General features: G+C 34.5%; 4 protein-coding genes across 12 annotated transcripts in view; 2 read left to right on the forward strand and 2 right to left on the reverse strand.

Moving 5' to 3' along the window:
* LOC124405553 overlaps positions 1-5,780 on the reverse strand; it is a 20,077-nt gene extending 14,297 nt beyond the window's left edge. Inside the window, exons 1-6 of one of the 2 annotated variants that reach the window (XM_046880563.1) lie at positions 4,696-5,780; positions 4,477-4,594; positions 3,961-4,311; positions 3,603-3,881; positions 2,961-3,265; positions 2,131-2,841 (exon numbers count right to left, since the gene is read on the reverse strand). In XM_046880563.1, the coding sequence (XP_046736519.1) occupies positions 2,131-2,841; positions 2,961-3,265; positions 3,603-3,881; positions 3,961-4,311; positions 4,477-4,594; positions 4,696-4,793 (1,862 nt within the window). In that variant the 5' untranslated portion in view covers positions 4,794-5,780. Of the gene's footprint in view, positions 1-293; positions 2,842-2,960; positions 3,266-3,602; positions 3,882-3,960; positions 4,312-4,476; positions 4,595-4,695 lie in introns of those variants that run through there. The other variant, XM_046880562.1, reaches the window with a different exon arrangement.
* On the forward strand, positions 4,298-19,684 carry LOC124405552 (transmembrane GTPase Marf). 6 transcript variants are annotated; one of them, XM_046880556.1, is made up of 15 exons: positions 4,298-4,308; positions 13,277-13,392; positions 13,709-13,740; positions 14,248-14,537; positions 14,613-14,739; positions 14,846-15,239; positions 15,315-15,422; positions 15,682-15,702; positions 16,370-16,523; positions 16,603-16,741; positions 16,889-17,202; positions 17,300-17,595; positions 17,685-17,852; positions 17,938-18,134; positions 18,286-19,684. In XM_046880556.1, the coding sequence occupies exons 4-15, from the start codon at positions 14,360-14,362 to the stop codon at positions 18,488-18,490; spliced, it is 2,301 nt and encodes a 766-aa protein (XP_046736512.1). In that variant the 5' UTR covers positions 4,298-4,308; positions 13,277-13,392; positions 13,709-13,740; positions 14,248-14,359; the 3' UTR covers positions 18,491-19,684. The 6 variants fall into 6 exon arrangements, with proteins under 6 accessions (XP_046736512.1, XP_046736511.1, XP_046736515.1 ...); XM_046880555.1 differs by lacking the exon at positions 13,709-13,740; XM_046880559.1 differs by lacking the exons at positions 4,298-4,308; positions 13,277-13,392; positions 13,709-13,740 and adding an exon at positions 13,049-13,143.
* On the forward strand, positions 5,927-7,802 carry LOC124405555. The gene is made up of 4 exons (XM_046880568.1): positions 5,927-6,366; positions 6,477-6,836; positions 6,914-7,217; positions 7,305-7,802. Exons 1-4 carry the CDS (start codon positions 6,232-6,234, stop codon positions 7,562-7,564), a joined length of 1,059 nt encoding a protein of 352 aa, XP_046736524.1. The 5' UTR covers positions 5,927-6,231; the 3' UTR covers positions 7,565-7,802.
* On the reverse strand, positions 9,452-12,671 carry LOC124405554 (caspase Dronc). Of its 3 annotated transcripts, none has more exons than XM_046880565.1 (6): positions 12,504-12,671; positions 11,990-12,222; positions 11,611-11,884; positions 11,068-11,306; positions 10,629-10,893; positions 9,452-10,256 (listed from the first exon to the last, which is right to left on the reverse strand). In XM_046880565.1, the coding sequence occupies exons 1-6, from the start codon at positions 12,639-12,641 to the stop codon at positions 10,125-10,127; spliced, it is 1,281 nt and encodes a 426-aa protein (XP_046736521.1). In that variant the 5' UTR covers positions 12,642-12,671; the 3' UTR covers positions 9,452-10,124. The 3 variants fall into 3 exon arrangements, with proteins under 3 accessions (XP_046736521.1, XP_046736520.1, XP_046736522.1); XM_046880564.1 differs by having other exon boundaries at positions 11,611-11,890; XM_046880566.1 differs by having other exon boundaries at positions 11,611-11,890; positions 11,990-12,173; positions 12,504-12,618.
* Positions 19,685-20,138: the final 454 nt, after the last annotated feature.

The following is a 20,138-nucleotide window of genomic DNA, read 5'->3' on the forward strand; positions in this document are numbered from 1 at the left end:
ATTACTATTATCATCACGTATTTTCAAAGATCCCAAGAAGGGATTCCCATCCAGCAAATAGCAAATAATAGTGGAAACTTCACCGGCTATGGCTCAGTTGACAGTGGAAAGTGTAAATGGTTTGTTCAAAGTGAGAATAGTCCCAGCTGGCAAACAACATACCAGAATCAATTTCCGATTCGAAATACAGAAGTTTCAGCGAAAATTGACATCATGTAAGACATTTACGAATAGCTTCTAATGCATACAGAACTTGTGACTCTTTGGCAGAAATCAGATGAGGATACATTTATTGTTATTTCTAAACGGTCGACTTTTTAACAGTAAATCACCAGCTCAGTATCACTTGGAACAAGTTTTTCGTCATATGCGAATGAAACGATCCAACATGTGAAAGTGCAGCAGCTTTTTAAGAAAATAAAATTGTCTCTCGCAAACGATGAGTGGAGTTCAGAAATTAAATCATTGCTTAAAAAAAAAGTCTGGGAAATTCATACCATTCCATTATTTTATTCACGTTTATTTTGAATGCATTCAACGGGTTTAACAAATAGAATTTTTCGTTTAACAAATACACCATAGGTAAAGTGTTCTGTACAAAATCGTGATTAAATTACGTATTGATGTATGTATGTATGTAAGACGTATCCACTTTGTACAATATATGAAATATTTTCGAAACTCTTTAACATTGAAATTTTTCAGATAGCACGGTACAAATTTACTTCACAGAGTTCACTCACTGTACGTGCTAACTGAAAAATTTTATTTCACTTACACTGGCAAAAAAGGTGTATGTAATATGTATAGTATATGAACAAAATTTGTTTACCGCAGTCTTATTGGTTCACAGTTTATTAAATCAACTATTTGGAAGCTCTGTGATAGTAACTGTTGAAAATATAAATAGAGAATAGTATATTGGTACTGGCAGTACTGTTATAATTGCAATTCTGCTGTCGATAATGATGGTGTTCCAGCGAAAAATCATGCCATTACCCATCAACAAATATTAAACGTAATTTCATAACGAAGGTCTAAATTGAAAATTCTATGAACAATTCATCTTGATTACCAGCAAACAATCTGTGAGCAATATTACTGAAATTTATGTGTAATTTTGCACCAGCATAATTGGTGGTCTTTACGGAATAGGGATTATACTACTACGTAATTATATCACAAATTGTAAAATTATAACACAAATGCGGCTTAAATAATTTCTTAACACAGCATAGTATAACGCTTTTATGCGTTAGTTTAAATGTTTTTTCCAGACTTCGTAAGCTTACTAAATATCAAAAACTTCTTTTACGTATTACAGTTTTTGTGAAGAGCATTGCAAAAATCAATAGGTATAATTTATAATATCAAAAGTCCTCTGAAAGTTGTAAAATTGAAAGTCTTATGTGTACCCCAATATACGAACGAAACAGTTAGCATTCTCCTGTTTCGCTAAAAGCTGCGTCATTGATTGAAATTGAGTCTGAACAGACACTTTTCATAATTATAAAAAAAAATTGAATCAACTCAACAACACTAGAGTCAAGTATAGTACGGCTGATAGCAGTCAAACAATCTCATTCAAGCAAGTAAATCTGACATAAATGTTAATTTAAAAAAAAAAAAAATCAAACAATGTAACTCGTTACTTTATATTAATTGTAATTAGAGATAGAAACTATTGCAACTTTTTTTTGTAATTCACTCAGATACTGAAATCTGGTGGGATTCCTCTACTTCGTTTAGGTAGTCCAAGGAATGGGTTGCTACCAGCCTGCTTCAGTGTTGTCCAATGTCAGCAAATTGCAATGACTGACAAACAGTTAAAATATATAAAGTGAGAGTTATGGCAAAAGTGACAAGTTTATCTGTGGAATATGCCCAATTATTTTGTTGAATTGAATATTTCTGCACAGGCTAAATATAACAAAGTAATTATACCCCAATTGAGAGCCTATTTTTAATAATGCTCAAGTGCGTTAACGTAGAAGTGTAGTGCACAATACTACCATATTAAATACTAAAGAACCGCACAGCAAGGCAGGTAACCAGACTGGACTTGTTAGAACAGTCGTGTGAATAGTTTGCATCGGTACGTCTTGGACATGGTTATTATTGTGTTTACTATGATTATTATTATTTCCATTTGTTGCAGAAGGGTAATTTTGAAAAAGGTTACTGGCTTGAAAATTTTGTGACAGGCCACTGTTCTGAATTAAGTTTTTATCTTGAGGTATTTTTGGAAACTGACAAAGGACGGGACTGTCAGGTCTTTGAAATGAAAATGCAGAGCCTTGACGGCAGCACGAAGTGATTGAATTGATGCTGTTATGCCTCGACATGTGGCAACATTGCGTCATGTCCGAGACAACAGAATATCGATCTAAATCATTGTAGATAGAAGGTTCTCTGGATGGGACAAAATTTGAGCCTGTTGAGCCAAATCCAGAACTTTGACTAGATGATCTAGATAGTGTTGTAGCGTTCATACCTGCCTGCCAATATCCACCGGCTACCCAAGACGTTTGTGTAACGGATTTGAGTTTTGGGGGACTTAGAACGAATTTTCTGTTTGATGATCTGTTCATTTTACTAAATAAATCAGGACTTGGAGAATCATAGACTTTAGTTTGAAATATTTTCGGAGTTTTAGATATTTGTTTGCGATCACTATTACTCAATGAGAGAGAACTCAGTGTGCTTAGACTTTCGTTTAGAGAATTTTTGTCGTCCAGGGATTTGATTGAAAAACCATTCCAATTTGATGTACTTGAATACTGCTGCGGATGATAAATTTGACTGGATGATGTTTTTCCCATGGGGTCGTGTCGGAACATCCTGTAAAAGGTTGATAAAAGTTTTTACTCAGAGGTAACAATCTGTAAAATGTAATATCATTTCAAGTGTGGTGATACTACAAACATATTCAATTAAGAATGATAAGAAACACAACGTACGCTGAGTTTTGCATAAGTGTAGTTGGTTTGATGGGCATTGGCGTTTCAACAGACACAGGTGTCATTAATAAGTTTGTAATATTAACAGGTGATCGGCACCTTTTAATATCTATATTTTCATTTTGAGTCAATTTTTCTTCGACGAATGGTGTCATCCTTGCAGCAGTTGTTCCGACATATGCCGATTGAATCTTTTTACTGTTAGGTGATTCTAGTTTCTTCAAAGTAATATTTGGCTTCACTGCAACGGTGAACAAACTAGATCTCAAATTCATAAGACCAATTATCACAGTTAATCCCATTATCTGTAAATTTAAATTTCAATGAATGATTTTTGATTGAACTCAAAAACTCAACGTCTTCTTCGTCAAGAAAATTTTTAGAATCCAATAGGCTGAGAAAATATACTCTATTTACGTAAAAAAATAAGGCATCTTTAATACATTGCAAATTATGAAGTGTTAAAGTTTGGATTTTCAAATAATGAAGAATTTAACAGAGTAAATCAAACAAATATTTGTATTGAGTTAGTTAATTAGTACTACAAAATCATCAAATCATGAAAAATCTATGAATCGGTTCAAACAGGAGGTGGTTTTACATGGATTATGCAGGATATAGTGAAATCAAAGATCAACTTACCACATGAAATTGCGTGATATATTCTACAGTAAAATATTCATTTTTTAAATGAATTTTCAGCAGTTTTAGTTCTGTGAATGGCATTAAAATGATAATAAAAATCCAAAAAAATGCTATCAGCGTATCCAAGCCTTGTTTGTTGGCAGGAGTTGTAATGCAAGCACCCAACTGTAGCAACAGTCCTGCTATTGGAACCGGCCAAAAGGTGGCGTCGAATAACATTGCTGAATTCAATATTGTTAAAAGAATTCGGAATACACGTTCCCATTTTCCTGCATTCTGAAAAGTGACGAAATCCGGAAATTAATAAATTCCAATTAATCAATATTTCAACACACAGAATTCGGTATTTTCTTACATTGATGATATGCTGAATAGGTTTATTCTTGAAAAATGCCATCTTATATTGTAAAAGCCACGATGCCTGTTTATTCAGAACACCTTCAACGACTTTGGAACACTTTTGGCATAACTTGTACTTTTCCTCCAATTCATGTTTTAATATCCCAAGTTCATGATCGTATTTTTTATTGGAAGAAGGTTCGAAATTTGCTAGATGTAACATTTTAATCTCTTCATTTCTGTTACATCTTGAACAAAGACTATTTTTTTTTGATGATTCCTTCCGAGTAGACAACTCGCAATATCTTACTGAGTTTTTCGTCAGACCTTTGTGTTGTTCGGTTATATCGTAATTGTAGTCACCGTTCTAGAAATATAAGAATTCAGCATGATATTTTAATGAGATGCAGGAAAAAGTTTCATGTAACACAGACTGCAAGTGGAAGTTCTACAAGTTCAATTCAAACGTTGCACAAAACAAACTGCCGAATGAAGAAAGATATAAAAATTTTAGACACGGGCACGATTTTACCTCTGTAAATCCATTGTACTGCTCACAGAATGGACATAGCCACCAATCTCTCTGTTGTCTACAAATTTTAGAATCATTGTTGCAAAACCAGCAGTTTACTTTAATGGGCCACCTGTTTCTGGAATGATGAAAGACATAAATAAATAAATTTCATTTATTGTGACAAGGTGTTTCATATCAATTATCAATAGTTATTAAGACAAGTTGAACCAGACTCACTTCAGCTTTTGGATGACGGTGAGGCAGGTGATAATCAGTGTAAAAAAAACACCAGCAAAAGACGTTAAATTAAGTACGAAATAATCATCTAAATACATTTTTATTGTATGTATTCAATACTGTTTATTTTATTTTTTTATTATTTGTAGATTCTATGGGTTCAATGTTGCAAACCCGAAATTTGACGCAGTTGTTTGGCGTTAGAAAAAAAAAACTGAAAAACCTCTAGATATGAGTAGACGAGTAAAATTAGTGCTAAGTATATCCCATATCTCCCGCCAAGAAGCTATCGCGTAACGTATCTCGCGATTTGGTGGCCGTTACAAATGCTATTTATATGCACGCATGAAACACATGGGATGAATTTTAGACAGCTGAAATATGCGGAATCTAATTTTTTAACACAAAGTCAGCAATCATATCGTTTAGATTATGATGTTTCACTTGCATTGATCAAAGAATTTTCTGTTCGCGGAAATAAGAGTCTTATGGCGGGCGCGTCTTACGTTATACGGTTCACGCATTCTTTTCATTAATGGCCTTATAACCTATCATGTAGCACTCGTTAATCTTTGATATCGGTGATAGTTAACTGATTTTCATACGTTGAAATTTTTTTACAACAATATGTTTGAACTTCAAAAGATTAGTAGAATACACTGTTACACTTTTACTTTCACGTTAAATCAACTTGTAAATTATCTCCCAACGGTGCTACGGCAACAATCTTTACTCTCACGTGTGTCGATGCCGATGATTTTTTTTTTTTTTTTTTTTTTACCATCCAACATGTAGCCCCTCTTTCGCAATACCCACAGTTATACTCCTTACAATATGATCACACCGATGTATTCTTGCGAGTATTCTAACCTTTCTTGCGTGAAAATCTAAATCTATCTCGCGATGAAAGGCACTTTACTTCGTGACAGGGGAGGGTTGAATTTTTCACGTACGCGTGTTACGAAACGACAACCAATATTTCAATCAAATTCTTGAATCTTGTACGGGTTTTGATGTTGAAACCGGCAGAGATGGCGTTTTGCTAGGTTTCATACTTCCGAAGCGGTAAATTGGAGCCACTGTACGTACGGCATTTTATTTCGGCGGCATGGTCGCACGACTGTCGGCAGAAATGGAGTTCTATGATTGGCCACAGACACGGTGTGGAATTGGCGTAAATTGGTATAGAAATATAGAATGTCGACGGAATTACTCCCTGATGAAAGTGCAAGGGTTTAGGAACGGCTTAGGTGCCGAATTGACGTTTCCTGTGCGTGACATGAGAGCCAAAGGTACTTCAGCGTCGCTGCATTGAAGATCGAAGGATAATACAAAATCCACAATGTAACAGTTTCTTCTAACTGTGGTTAATAGTTAATTAAGTAATGCTATGTGTTATATGTACTATATTCAATATATGCGTCAGTAAAGCGACTCGCATAAAAATGAACGTAAACATAAAGCGAATTTACGACTGAACCAAGAGAAAAGATAAATTTATAAACTGATATATGTATACCCTACTGACAATGAGAGATGCGGACCAAAGGTCTACTCTTCTTTCTCATTTGCATTGTCGGCAGTAGTATTCTTTTCGTCGCTCTCAGTAATCAGCGACCATCAATACAAACTCTAGTTACCGAAACACACAAACAACTACGAAGTTTTCAGGTAGGTAAAAATTGCATTAGTCTGCTATATTGTAATGAATGTCATTGTAAAGACTGACTGCAATTCAATCATTTGTTCCTTGTAATCAAACATGATTTTATCGATCCCAGGAAAACTTGAAAGATGTGGAAGAGAAAAGGCTGGTTACCGATTCAAAGTATCTTGCATTGCTTGGCCTGGACCATGAATTTAACACTACTCCGATTGTGCCCAGTCAAAACGTAACCATTGTTACACTGCTGCGTCCTGGAAACGAGCAGCAAATATATGGTTTCATTAAGAATGTTACCCACTTCTTGCCAAATTACAGTATCGTGATATACAGCGTTGGGCTGAATGATGATGTGTTACTGAATGTTAAGTCAACTTGTAACAGCAGCAAATGTAGCGTGGCTCAGTTTGACTTGAGCCCTTACCCTGCTCACACAGAAGATGATAGATTACACGTTTATAGGCCTTTGGTTATACAGGTGAAAATATTTTACTCTTAATTCCATAGACCTTTCATCATTTTCAGTGTTAATTAACTTATTCGTCTTCTTTCTAGACAGCCCTAAATACACTAGGGAATATATTTTACATGGATTCAAATGTGCGTTTGAATTCGTCCGAGATATCAGCGTATCTGTTTCCAAAATATGGGTTTCTTACATGGCCAACAAAACACGCAACAAGTTCCTTGACTCATCCAAAGATGTACGAGTATTTTCATACCTCTGTTGAAAGCTTCTTTTTCCTCCCGTTGATAAGGGCTTCGTACTTAGTTATTAGTAACACCAAAAAAATAAGGGAAAATGTAATGTTACCATGGGTACAGTGTGCTTTAACGAGGGACTGCATATGCCCCATAGGTCTGTATTATATAAATGATACTTTGTGATGCAAAATTTAATCTCTGATACCTCAACGCAATTAAACACGCTCTTTCTATCTTGCAGGTGCTCAATCAGCTGGCTGTAGATTCAATAAAAAGCCCCAGTACCGTTATTCCGGTTGCCATGCGTATGACACATCAGCATTGAACATAGTGCTTGGGCTTTATTTTAAATTTGATGATACTTGTTATGTCCATCGAAGTCAAAAGACTTTTTTCAACACAATCCAACCGGAAGAAGTGATGGAGGAATATTTAGCGATAGCAAGACAGAACAATGTTACAGAAAGTAATATCAGAAGCCTAATTTCTACAGAGCATTAACATGTTTTGCAATCCACATTATAATTCAACTTTCAACAAATATAGTACAACTCGTATGCAAATTCAACAAAAATTCTCTGCTTTTGTCCATTAGTATTAAACATTCTTAATGAAAACCAGCAGTGATCTCAAAATAAATATTGAGTTTTCTCCTATCATGTTCCATTCTTCAATTTCTCAAGACCATGTAAAGAAGTTTAGTATGAATCCCTAAATACAAGTTCTGAAAAAACCTCAGGATTAGTTTGATGGAAAAAAAACTACATTTTGGACTTCTTGGTAAAAAAAGTTATCTGGTTTACATATATTTTTACAAATATTCAGTTATACGGCACAATGGAAGAGTATTATAATTATAATTCGATTTTCATTATTTAGGGGAGTAACAATAAAACTGACATGCCCATATATTGCAACGTTTTATACTGTTTCTGAATGCCGAAATCAATCAAAATTTAATCATATTATACCTATGATATTTCTATATTTTGGGGGTGTGCAGGTCATTTTATACGTGCCTACGATATGGATTACTTATGAAGGTGTCCGTGTATCACGTAACCAATGCAAGAATTCTTAAGTACAAGGATTCATCTAATTCTTTTGTAAAACGTTGATTCGATTTAAAGTATTTTAAATTAGACACTTTATGTGTCTATACTGATGTTAGGAAGTGTGCTCTAATCAGTTAGGACGAATATATTATTATATGAATCAATAATCGAATAATTTGCACAATATAACTTCACAGCCTGTTTCGCAGAGTTAAATAGATGAAAAATGTGCACGATACTTATTCAGCCCTATCTGACTAGAGCGCACTTTCCAACAATAGAACGATTATTTTAAAAAAGTTGATCAATGTCAATCTAATTGACACGAAAGGAAGTTTATAAAAACATTTTTTTGGAATGTGAGTGGACAGACAAATCTGTTACGATATATTTAGGATATATATATATATATATATATATATATATATAAATATATATTCCATGTCAAATTAATCTGGGTCTGCCCGTTGATATCGCCGATTTACCTCGCGATTTTCTATACAATTGTTTTAACTCTCAAAGGCACTAATTTTTTTTCAAAATTTTTAGAATCGACTTAATTTAGCTACAATTTTTCGAAACGACCGTATTGATAGACACGTTGACTGAATATATTCTTCAGTCAACGATAGACACATTTTAAAAATCATGTCATTATCTTATTCAAACTTCAGAAGCACAATGTCAAATTCGTGATCAGTGACTAAAAAATCCTCAGCTACCATAGTACATGAAGATCAGCCGAGTTCTATGTTTGCCGAGTCAAGATCAGATGAGTGCTGAACCAATCAAAGCCAAAATCTAATTAGTTCTAAGTTTGAAAAAGTCGCATCAAATTCATTAAAATTCGATAACTCGTTCTTTAGATACCGCTGGACAGAAAAATTGATTACATATGTACATATATACACACACCGACGTCCATCCGAAAATAGTCGGAGGTGAGTATCTAGACTTTAAATCGTCAAGATGTAATAAAACTGAACTCTATATTTTCGGGGTGATTACAATATATTCCTTTTTTCTCGGAAAACAGAGAAATGGGAAGTTCAAAATTAGTGCCCTCGAAAGTTAAACTCAGGAGGATTTGGTATGGAATACCTCATATATATATATATATGAATATTATATTATATATGTATGTATAAATTATATAAAAATTCTATAGTAACAAATATAAATTCTGCTATGTTAACAAACTGTGCTGCGTGACGGTACTGTGCACAGACTAAAGACTGTCGTCTTGATCTTTCAAGATAATGTTTCATTTTAATGGGGAAGCTGTTATGCGAACTAATGACAGTAAGCACCAATAACAGTTTATTCTTAACCCCTGAATACCTCACGAATTTTTAAAAAGCATGGGCGACAGTCATGATGGTAATGAACTTCTATCACAGTTTTGATATTTTCGATAACAATGAATTTTTAGGATTCAAGTATTTCATTGAAATACTGAAATATATGTAGATCTTACCCGCTTCAACTCATATCAAAACTAATTTGAAACTGAGAAGCACATCGTGCTGATCGATGTACATAACACAGTCAGCTCCAGCTAGCAGTAAAAAGTTTTAGTAAAAACTATAATTTTGTATTTAAACATCAAGGAGATGAAAGATCTTGTACTGGGAAGTAAGTAGTTGCTTCCCACAATAAGGCACAATGTGTGTAAGTTCACAAGAATACCAAAGATTCCTGACGTACAATAATCAATCAAAGTCGAGACTTAGAAATTCTTTAGATTCCACCCAACTTAATGACTGCTAAATATGAAGAGAAGTTTTGATGGCTTTTCTGCATGAAACTGGTTGAATCAACTTTCTACTTTACATTCATTCATCACTCTTTTGACTGGATGCAGCACTAGACTGTAAATTAGATTTTAAATGCATTTTTTAAACCTCAATAACAATGATTAGAATACTGTGATCACAGGTATTAATAATAGTGATTATAATAGTAGCAATAACAATATTGCTATTGACTATTCAAATCGTGGTGGACTATTCGGTATCAGCCGAAGGCTTAAAATATCCAGGATTCAAGTAACATTTTTTTGTGAATCCGTAGATACAAATATTTGCAGTTTGGACTTCTTTGTCGGCAGCATGCATGTAGCTAAGTCTTTCGTCAGTCTGCAAATAATAAATAATTCATTAGAATGGAGTCTGTAGTTAAAGCAACTACTGACTCTCTGTTGCTGGCATGGGGGAATCATTGTCCACCATCAATGCACTTGGAGATAATACAAGTCAAGTTAAGAAAGGCGGTGTCAGTCAATTGCAAGTGTGGAAGAATTAGTATCCCTGTTGTCCATTGTCCAATATTTTAGTAACAGTTATCTGCATACTGCACGTAGTTTCACATGCATGACTATTGCTGCTTGGTAAATGCATTTTTTCCGGACATTAGTGTACCTCATACTTGGGGTACTAATTTGTGTCTCTTAGGATGGTCTTAAAATCGAACAGAGATAACTCGAAATGAAGAAATTCAGTAACACGTACTATTTGAAACAGCCTCAACAAGTCTGTATCATGGGCATGGTTCATCGTAACTTCACAAAAGGCCTGGATGAACCAGCTTCCATTTAGCGTGTCCCGGTGAGATGTAAAGCCAGGCAAAGTAGAAAAAGCCACAAGCATATCCGAATATTCTCGGGATCCCATTGGTTTTGCAGGTGGCGTTTCTGGTTTCATCTGATTAATATCTATTTCATGTCTGCTTGTGCCTACTTCGTCCGATTCCACCATGCGTTGCTCCTTTTCCCCCCTGAAAAATATTAATTGGGAGTCGTAGAAGATCATATTTCATTTACATGTAAGTAAAATGTATTTCACTATTCCTTGCACATTGATTGTATAAAATCTAAATATGATAGTATTATACCACCAACTAGTTAACTACGTATTATTCAAATAGAATCATTGGAAGTAAAATAAATACCTGCAAGTCTGAAAAATAAAAACTTTTGGCTTTTTGGTCATGTGTGGACACGACCGTGTGGTGAAAAAGTTAAAAACCTCAAATGCAGTAATGATTTTATTGTCTGTTCCACACACTACACTTTCTGAACGATTGTCTTCGACATGTTCATGACCGTGACTCATTATTATAAGAAACATTGAACTAACATGACGTAAGTCTGGTCTCTTGGAGAAGGCTGAAATTACTTCTAGCATTTCCTGCAATTTTATTATATCATTCGAAACATGAGTGGAAAAAAATAATGCAGTTAAGAATATAAGATTTCAGAGATAAAAAGAAGATACTCCTTCAAATGAATGTTCCCCCCCATAGCGCAATCAGAAACAACATCCCTTTCAGTAAGGTTTAGGATCGTAACGTTATAGTATGAGTTCACATTAAATTATCCTTGGCTAAGCATGAACTATTTTATTCAGGAATATTATCATTTAACTACATCTTACTACCCATTCTTATTACAGATATCAAATATGTAGCAATCTAATAGTATTGGCAGCTTACCTCTCGTGTCAAGTTTTGCCGAACTATAACTTTAAAACCCATTTGTTCAAACAATTCTTTTAAATTGTCTTCGTCGTGTTTGGCAGCAGCCCTTTCTTTCGCTCCTTCAGAGAACAATATATTATTGATAATCAAGACCAAGCCACGAGGGTTACTAAACATGGCATAATTAAAAATTATATCATTTTGTGCCTCCATTAATTTAGTCGATTTCTTCACACGAATTTTAAGAGGCTCTTTGACATACTGAAGCTTCGTAAAATAATCATCTTCCCTGTGCAAGTAAAGAAAATGTAAATTATTATTTACAATATCACAAGAGTAATGTTTTTCCTGATGAATTTCGTATACTCCACTCCTTGGTCCACGTTGCACTTACTCAAACAATTCATTTTGGATTACTTGGTTATTCAGAGGTTCAACAATATTTCCATTAATTTCTGGAATGTTTTCTTCGTTTTCGTTGTCAACTTGGTTTGGTTTTAATAAGTTTGCTAAATCATTGCGATTCACTTCTCGTAAACATTGAACGAAGCTGTCGAATGCTTTGGGACCACGTAACCGTATACTCAAATATATATCGCGATTATTATCGATGTCATCCAAGTGCTTCTAAGAATTAGAAATACACAAAAATAATTAATTTAACAAGTAGGCAAACTATAAACTGATTGTAACTGCGACACGTTATATAGGAGCGATTCTGTAGGTGAGTCATACAAGGAAAAAATAAAAACATATTTCAGTGCTTGCTCGCAGAAAATAAATGGCGTGATCAAAAACACAAAAGAGAGTTGGATGAGAAAAGAGTGAAGTAGATGTTACACAGAGCAAAATAACGAATACGATGTTCAAGAGCAAAATAGCAAACGTATCTTGTGTCTCATTCTTACCTGCCATTTCTGAATAACTTTATAGTTCTCGCCAAAAATTTTGTGTTTCAGTAGCAATGGAAATATTTCTCGCCAATCTATTTCTCGAACTAGTTTATCCGTATTTTCAATTAATTTTTTACGGTCTTCTTCGTCCATTGTGAAACGAAATTATTTTAACACAATTTCCACTGTGTAGTAGCTATACCTGCGATAATTTACGCCAATGTTAGAACGGGAGATTCTTCTTTGTTGGGTTGAACCGGTGAATGATAATCTGTTAATGAGATCATATTGCGACAACAATTCAGAGTACCCGCGTTCGTAGGTTATTGTAATCAAACGGCTTGACAACAATAGACGTTGATAATGATTAAATGCAATGAAATATACCTGTATATATCGATAGATATCTTTCCGTAACGTAACAGGTGTACGTAGGTGACACGTCCAGCTCCAAGTTCACTCACCGACGGTCATTGGTCATTGGCAACCTCGCATAATTCAGATCTAGTATTCCTTCCCCCCTTTGCAATTTCTCTCTTCTCGAAATCTCTGGCGGGAATGCACGGAATGCATCTAGAAAACTGGAGGTTAACGGAAGAATTAACAAGTCCGTCATGGCAGCTTCCGCCAACCGTGCTTAAAAAATGAGTCAAAGGTCAGATTGCTAAAAGATTGTAAAAGATTTAGATGGAAATTTGACTACTGTTGGCACACATGTCAGTGAGCCACCAACACCAAACTCGTTTGTAGCGCCTGTTCTTTCGTTGATAGCTTGCAGTCACTTGTAGTATAGTGGCGTGTGCTTATTGTGGATTTGACGAGTTGGCTCAATTTAATGTAAGCGCAATGTTAATGCACTAAGTTTCGTCGAGATTAAACCAGCATTTGAAACATTGCAAATCTTGTACGTTGTCAGTTCCGCATTTTCAATCATAATATTTTTTTTTTTCTTACCCTGTTAGGTTAGGTTAGGTTCGTTTTTACATCATTCACGATCTCGCCCAAAAACGCATTTCACATTTTACGATCTATGTATGTTGTACAGAACTGCGCAATTGCAAGAATAGTGCGCATTATGAGACGAGCTTTACAACCTCGATTTTCCCAGCCCTAATCTATATTTCTTCAAACTCTTTACCTAATAAGAATGTCAGAGTTTATGTAGTATAAATTAACTACATTTAAGAATTTCCTGACTCAACAAATATTTTTGTCCACAGAAAAAAGCATACTGATGCATCGGAATAAACAGGTTTCAATTTTTTAATCAAACTGAAGTATTTCTATTCGAAGCAATTTAGTCCTGAATTCTAGCACTGTAGTCTTTGATTCGTCATTCTGTGGTAGCTTTATTTCCTTATTTTTATTTATACATCTGTATTATTCTTGTTCATCCTATAAAGTTTTTATTGCACTGATTTATGTAACATCTCGTCACAATATATTGTCGCGATTTCTACATGGTACTGCAATTTTAGTTATATTATCAATTTGTTCACTTAGCACTAATTAGCATTAATTGTGTCTGCATCTCTTACTCAAATTGATTTATGCAATATTCAAGTGTTTAAGAAACATTTAGATTTATCAAGTTAGGTTTTTTCGCATTACTGTTTAAAAAGGTGATAATAATTATTTAAGTGATAGATACAGACATACATATAATAATGATTTGTGCTAAAAAGCAGTAATGGTATATTTATCTAGTACGTCATCCTTTATTAGCTAGTTTATTGTTCTGCTATTTTATTGTTTTCAGTTGTTCCTGCATGCTGTGTGCACTGCATCTGAAAATCCCATCTGCTTTGTGTATGCACTGTGTTACCCTTACTTTGCTGATTAATTCGTTCTCCGACGAAATATAAGCAAAAATGGCTGCTTATATCAATCGTACGATATCCATGATTGGAGGAGATGGTCAGCACCGATCGAACGACCTCAGAACTGATAATTCTCCTCTGCAGATCTTTGTCAAGGCTAAAAAGAAAATCAACGATATCTTCGTAGAGATAGATGACTACGTTCAAGATGCCGTCGGATTCATGCATTGTAAGTTTCAAATGATTCTTATAAAGTTTTAAGGTTCTTATCGATAGTTGTAGACTCAAAGCAATCATTCCACAGCCTTGCGAGATGATCGTGATATCGTTAATGCACAAGAAGCAGAAAGAATTGAATCCTACGTCAATAAAGTACATGCAATACGAGATGTGCTTAAACGAGATCACATGAAAGTTGCCTTCTTTGGAAGGTAAGCATAACATATTACTTTGGTCAAAGTTTGAATCTTACAATTAATTTTTTATCAAACATGGATTCTGTGATCATTAACGCTGAGGTAATTTACTCTTTAACAGAACCAGCAATGGGAAAAGTACAGTCATAAATGCAATGTTACGAGATAAAATATTGCCAAGTGGCATTGGACATACCACAAATTGTTTCCTTCAAGTCGAAGGGTCAGACAACGGTGAATCTTACCTGGTTACCGAGGGATCTACAGAAAAACAGCCCGTACAATCCGTGGGTCAGCTTGGACATGCATTGTGTAAAGAAAAATTATGCGAAAGTCATTTGGTACGAATTTTTTGGCCAAGAGAAAAATGTTTACTGTTACGAGACGATGTAGTATTTGTCGATAGTCCTGGTGTAGACGTAACACCCAATCTTGATGAGTGGATTGACAAGCATTGCCTGGATGCAGATGTCTTCGTTTTAGTTGCAAATGCAGAATCTACTCTTATGGTCACGGTAAGTTTCTGAATCATGTACTGTTGCAAAGACATCAATGCGGATTATCATTGTCATTTTTCTCTTTATGATTAGGAAAAAAATTTCTTCCATAAAGTCTCTATGAAGCTGTCTAAGCCGAATATTTTCATCCTCAACAATCGCTGGGACGCCTCTGCTTCTGAACCAGAATTCTTTGATCAGGTAACGATTTCAACTCCATTAATAATGGTGGTAAACCTAAATATGTTCCCCTTAATTTCCCTAATTCTTGTTACATCAAATTTGTTGAGATTTATGTCAAACAAAAACATGATAGACAGTAGATAAGGAAGTACAACATTATTTTTATTACTGATTTTTTTTCTAAATTAGTTTTAAATTACCAGGTCCCTAGGTAAATTTTCTTTTTCTTTCGGTTCATCCCAGTTTTAAAAGGAGTAATGTCTCATTTTTCCTTTAGCTGGTCAATGAACAAAGGGAGGTAAGCCTTTCATCAATATAAAACTGTAATCACTTGGTAGAAGCTTGCACAATGTTTAATTATTCGCTGACCACGGTCAGAAAGAGCATTTTCCCAAAGTATGGTTAATGCATTCAAAATACGTGCAATGATTCTCCGATACCCAGTCAGTGTTGTCTCTGAAATTTAATTGCTACTGGACCAGACATTTTCTATTTTTCTACTCGGTACATGTGAAAATGATTATGTTATTAAACTTGGGTCATGACTTTTTTTTATGAGACATGTTCATTTTTTGTTCCAACATTTTTCTATGCTATAAATGAGACTAATTTGATCACACCATTTGTATCTTTACATACTATAAGGATTTTTTAGTATTGTGTCCCCATAATTTCTTTTCATAGCTGCGATGCATACCTATATGATTTTTTCGTATGCCTGATAGTAATGATTGACAACTCAGTAAACAATGGCTATAATTCACAACAAATTACTACTTCAGATGTGATCAAATTAATTTCTATTTTATTTATCAAAAGAGTTCTACTCGGGTAGCCATTTACTTACACATTTTCAGAAACTTTCTTATCAGTACTTTTCCTTATCTTATTCATGTCACCATCTTAAACCTCAGATATTATTAATATTTATGTTGCCACCATGTTCAGATAATTGTTTTCTACAGGTCAGAGCACAACATCAAGAACGAGCTGTCGATTTCCTTTCAAAAGAACTAAAAGTTTATACACCCAAGGATGCTGAGGAAAGAGTTTTCTTTATATCAGCTAAAGAAACACTTCAAGCACGACTACAAGAACAGAGAGGCCAACCTGCTCATAGTACGTTTTGTAGTTATGACTATAAGTTGATCTGATTTAGTACAATTGCATATACCAAATAATCGGTGAAAAATCGCAGATGGAGCACTGGCGGATGGTTTCCAAAACCGTTATTTCGAATTTCAAGACTTTGAGCGTAAGTTTGAGGAATGCATTTCAAAATCAGCGGTGAAGACTAAATTTGAGCAACACTCCCAACGAGGAAAACATATTGCAATGTGAGTCATCACATTTTGACTATTTTCATTATTTTTCATAGAGAATTTGTTGAGCTACAAGAAAATGACAGTAAGTTACAGAGTATAGCCCTGAAGATGGAAAGAATACTGAACTCGGCATATAGCTTAAAATGACATTTCTTTCAGGGAAATTCGATCGACACTGGATGAGATCCTTGAACGAACACAAAAAATGCGTGCTTCACAGTTGACTGTGAAGAAAGAAGTACACGACAAATTGAACTTCACAGAACAACAGCTAATGTTGCTTACTCAGGAAATGAAAGACAAGATTCACCGTATGGTTGAAGACGTTGAACAAAGAGTTTCAAAAGCTTTGAGTGAAGAAATTAGGAGATTGGCTGTACTAGTAGATGAGTTTAGCGTTCCATTTCACCCAGAACCTTTAGTGCTAAATGTTTATAAGAGAGAACTTCACGGTCACGTTGAAAACGGATTAGGTTTGTCTTCATCTCCATTTTTACTTAAGCTTGATGATTTTCAGTATAAAGCGCCGTATAATATCGACTGACTTTCAAATATCATTTGTAATTGCAGGGTCAAATCTACGTGCAAGACTCAGCACAGCATTGGCATTGAATATCGAAAATTCTCAACGCGAGATGACTGAACGTATGGCTAGTTTACTACCAGAAAATAAGAAGCAGTTGTCGATTAATATTTTACCGAGACGAGAGCCATTTGAAATTTTATATCGCTTGAATTGTGACAATCTTTGCGCGGACTTTCACGAGGATTTAGAGTTTAGATTCTCTTGGGGAATTACTGCTTTGATCAATAGATTTGCAGGAAAACAAGGACACAAACTAGCGATTAGTAACCATGCTCAAGCAGTGAGTGAAAGACACTTTCTTCTACATATCGTATGAGCATATGTTGTGTCCCATTATATTGTTGAAAACATTTATTTTGATTTCAATAGATTCCTCAATCACTGATGTCTCCTACAGATAGTATAGATTCTGTGAAATTTGTAACAAGTCCAACTTGCATCCCCTCAAGAGGCGATGATTGGTCATTGGCGACTCGTGTTGCAATTGCCTCAATAACATCCCAGGGCACTATGGGAGGGTTACTTGTTGCTGGCTTTGTAAGTGTTGAGTGACAACGGCGGTTTTTGAACTATTTTTAAACGTAGTCCGTATTTCAAATTAAAATAATAAATGCTATTCCAGATGTTGAAAACAGTTGGGTGGAGGCTTATAGCTGTAACTGGTGCTGTCTATGGAGCATTGTATCTATACGAAAGGTTAACATGGACAAACAAAGCTAAAGAAAGAACATTCAAGCAGCAATATGTAAACCATGCTACTAAAAAGTTGAGATTAATTGTTGACTTAACATCCGCCAACTGTAGTCACCAAGTGCAACAGTAAGTTTCTTGTTTCACTTATTTATGTCAACTGGATAATTTCCAGGATGAACATCAATTTATAGTGTACTCAGCAAGCAATTTTTATTGATAGCAAGGAATTTTTTCAAGAAATACATATTCTAAAAACTTTTATTTTTTTGCTGCGCAGAGAGTTATCGAGTACATTCGCTCGTCTCTGTCATTTGGTGGATGAGGCAACGACTGAAATGGACGGGGAACTCAAAACGATTGCAACTACTCTTCGTACTCTGGAGGAAGCAGCGACTAATGCGAAGGTCCTCCGTAACAAAGCCAATTATCTAGCTAATGAACTTGATTTATTTGATGCAGCCTATTTAAAGTCATTGAATTGAAAAAAAGTTTGAACAAAACAATGAGGTTGCTACAGTATTCAATGACTTCCTCGATCTTAGAAATCTATCAATAAGTAGTAGGAAGTGTGAGTTTTTTATATATACCTAATTCAGTATGACAATTATACTCTCATATCTTGATACCTTTTTTAGAAGAATGATTAAATCAATGAATTTTGGTTTATTTAGAATTTTATACACAAACAAACGTATACGAAACTTCTTATACAACAATTCATACCTGCCAACGTCAACTTTTATTTGACACATATGTCTAACGTACGTTGCTAGATTTTCAATAGTTACTGCAATCGTATTGTCCATTACTAAGGTATTCAATCATGCACACGAAAAAAAAAAAAAAATTTAGGTATGTGTCATACTGAAGTCTGTATATACATAAATTCCTTGGAAGCTTGAATACCGTAAGTGGTAATGTTATATCTAGTCTCAAAACCTTTAAGGTCAACTAATCAATAGCAGCTTTTTCAATCACATTCTTGATCTAATCAAGTGTATAAAATTTTGATCCCAATTGTATGGGTACCATGAAATTGTGTTCAAGCTGATGATTTTCTCAGATCGTATGCATCTTAAACATTGAATTGAGCCTTCTTAAAATTTTAGATTAGGAAAACCTCAGTAGGTAGCACATTTTGAAAGTGTTTCCTCTATTTTTATGATTCTAGTGTAAGAATAGATGCAACAGCAAAGATCTTCAAAAAATGAGAATATACCTTGTGCATGAACAATGCACAGACTTTTTTTCTATTCCAAAACCTAAAAAGTATATGAACGCAATTGAGAGTACCTAGTTTAGTCTAATTCACCCCCTTATCAAGCTTCCATTTTGCAAAAGAAGTGAGTTTATGCTGTCTTTAGGTCTGATTTCGTACCCTTATTTGGACTGAGGCACTTTGTATGTTTAGAATTAAATAACTAAAGAAAATCATTAAAATTAGCGCAAGATTGTGATTGATATGTATGTTAATTTTTTTTCTTGATAATCATTCAAATTCTAGATCTATTGGAAAGAAAGAAATATACTTATACACTGAAAAATCATGATAGCAATCTATTACCAAAAATGAATATCATTGTCCTACACTTTGTTGAATTTAACAAATTAATTAAATTTTATTAGACCAGTGTTTACTGTATGTTAGAATCGTATTAATAAACAGTTGGTTATTGTATACCGGACTCCTATCAACCATACCATTGTCAACTCTGTATACATATGTTGGATTCCGAATATATATCCTGGACGTTCCCGATTTGTCAAGTGGTCAGAATCAAACCACCTAGATTCAAGAACAATACAAAAACTGTCGTCAATACTAATAAGTGTCAGCGACGTTATAAATTTGCATTGTTGCACGTTCTCAAAGTCTCGTATACCTACTTACAAATTACATTGATTAATCTGTCTCAAAATCCTGCATATTCTTCTTAAGGCTTATATTAGAAATAGTATTGAACGTAGTACAAATAAACTAAAACGAGTTCAAGGAGATCAAATTCTTAAACATGTACTTTTCTAAAAATTTTATTATTCAGTCAAAAGACTTCTCTGAGAACAGTTACTGAACATGTTTGCGAAAATTTTTAATTCATCACTCATCGAAGCTACGGCTTGGATTTGGAT

The sequence above is a fragment of the Diprion similis genome, chromosome 4, assembly GCF_021155765.1.
Source record: "Diprion similis isolate iyDipSimi1 chromosome 4, iyDipSimi1.1, whole genome shotgun sequence".
NCBI classification, from domain to species: Eukaryota; Metazoa; Arthropoda; class Insecta; order Hymenoptera; family Diprionidae; genus Diprion; species Diprion similis.

Coding starts and splice junctions, on each gene's coding strand:
- LOC124405555 (XM_046880568.1), top strand. CDS start 6,232: ATGCGGACCAAAGGTCTACTCTTCTTTCTCATTTGCATTGTCGGCAGT. Junction 6,367..6,476: donor AACAACTACGAAGTTTTCAG/GTAGGTAAAAAT, acceptor TATCGATCCCAG/GAAAACTTGAAAGATGTGGA. Junction 7,218..7,304: donor GGACTGCATATGCCCCATAG/GTCTGTATTATA, acceptor TCTATCTTGCAG/GTGCTCAATCAGCTGGCTGT.
- LOC124405554 (XM_046880564.1), bottom strand. CDS start 12,641: ATGGACGAAGAAGACCGTAAAAAATTAATTGAAAATACGGATAAACTA. Junction 11,307..11,610: donor GGCAAAACTTGACACGAGAG/GTAAGCTGCCAA, acceptor ATAAAATTGCAG/GAAATGCTAGAAGTAATTTC. Junction 10,257..10,628: donor TGTTGAGGCTGTTTCAAATA/GTACGTGTTACT, acceptor TATTATTTGCAG/ACTGACGAAAGACTTAGCTA.
- LOC124405552 (XM_046880556.1), top strand. CDS start 14,360: ATGGCTGCTTATATCAATCGTACGATATCCATGATTGGAGGAGATGGT. Junction 14,740..14,845: donor AAAGTTGCCTTCTTTGGAAG/GTAAGCATAACA, acceptor ACTCTTTAACAG/AACCAGCAATGGGAAAAGTA. Junction 17,203..17,299: donor TCACGTTGAAAACGGATTAG/GTTTGTCTTCAT, acceptor TTGTAATTGCAG/GGTCAAATCTACGTGCAAGA.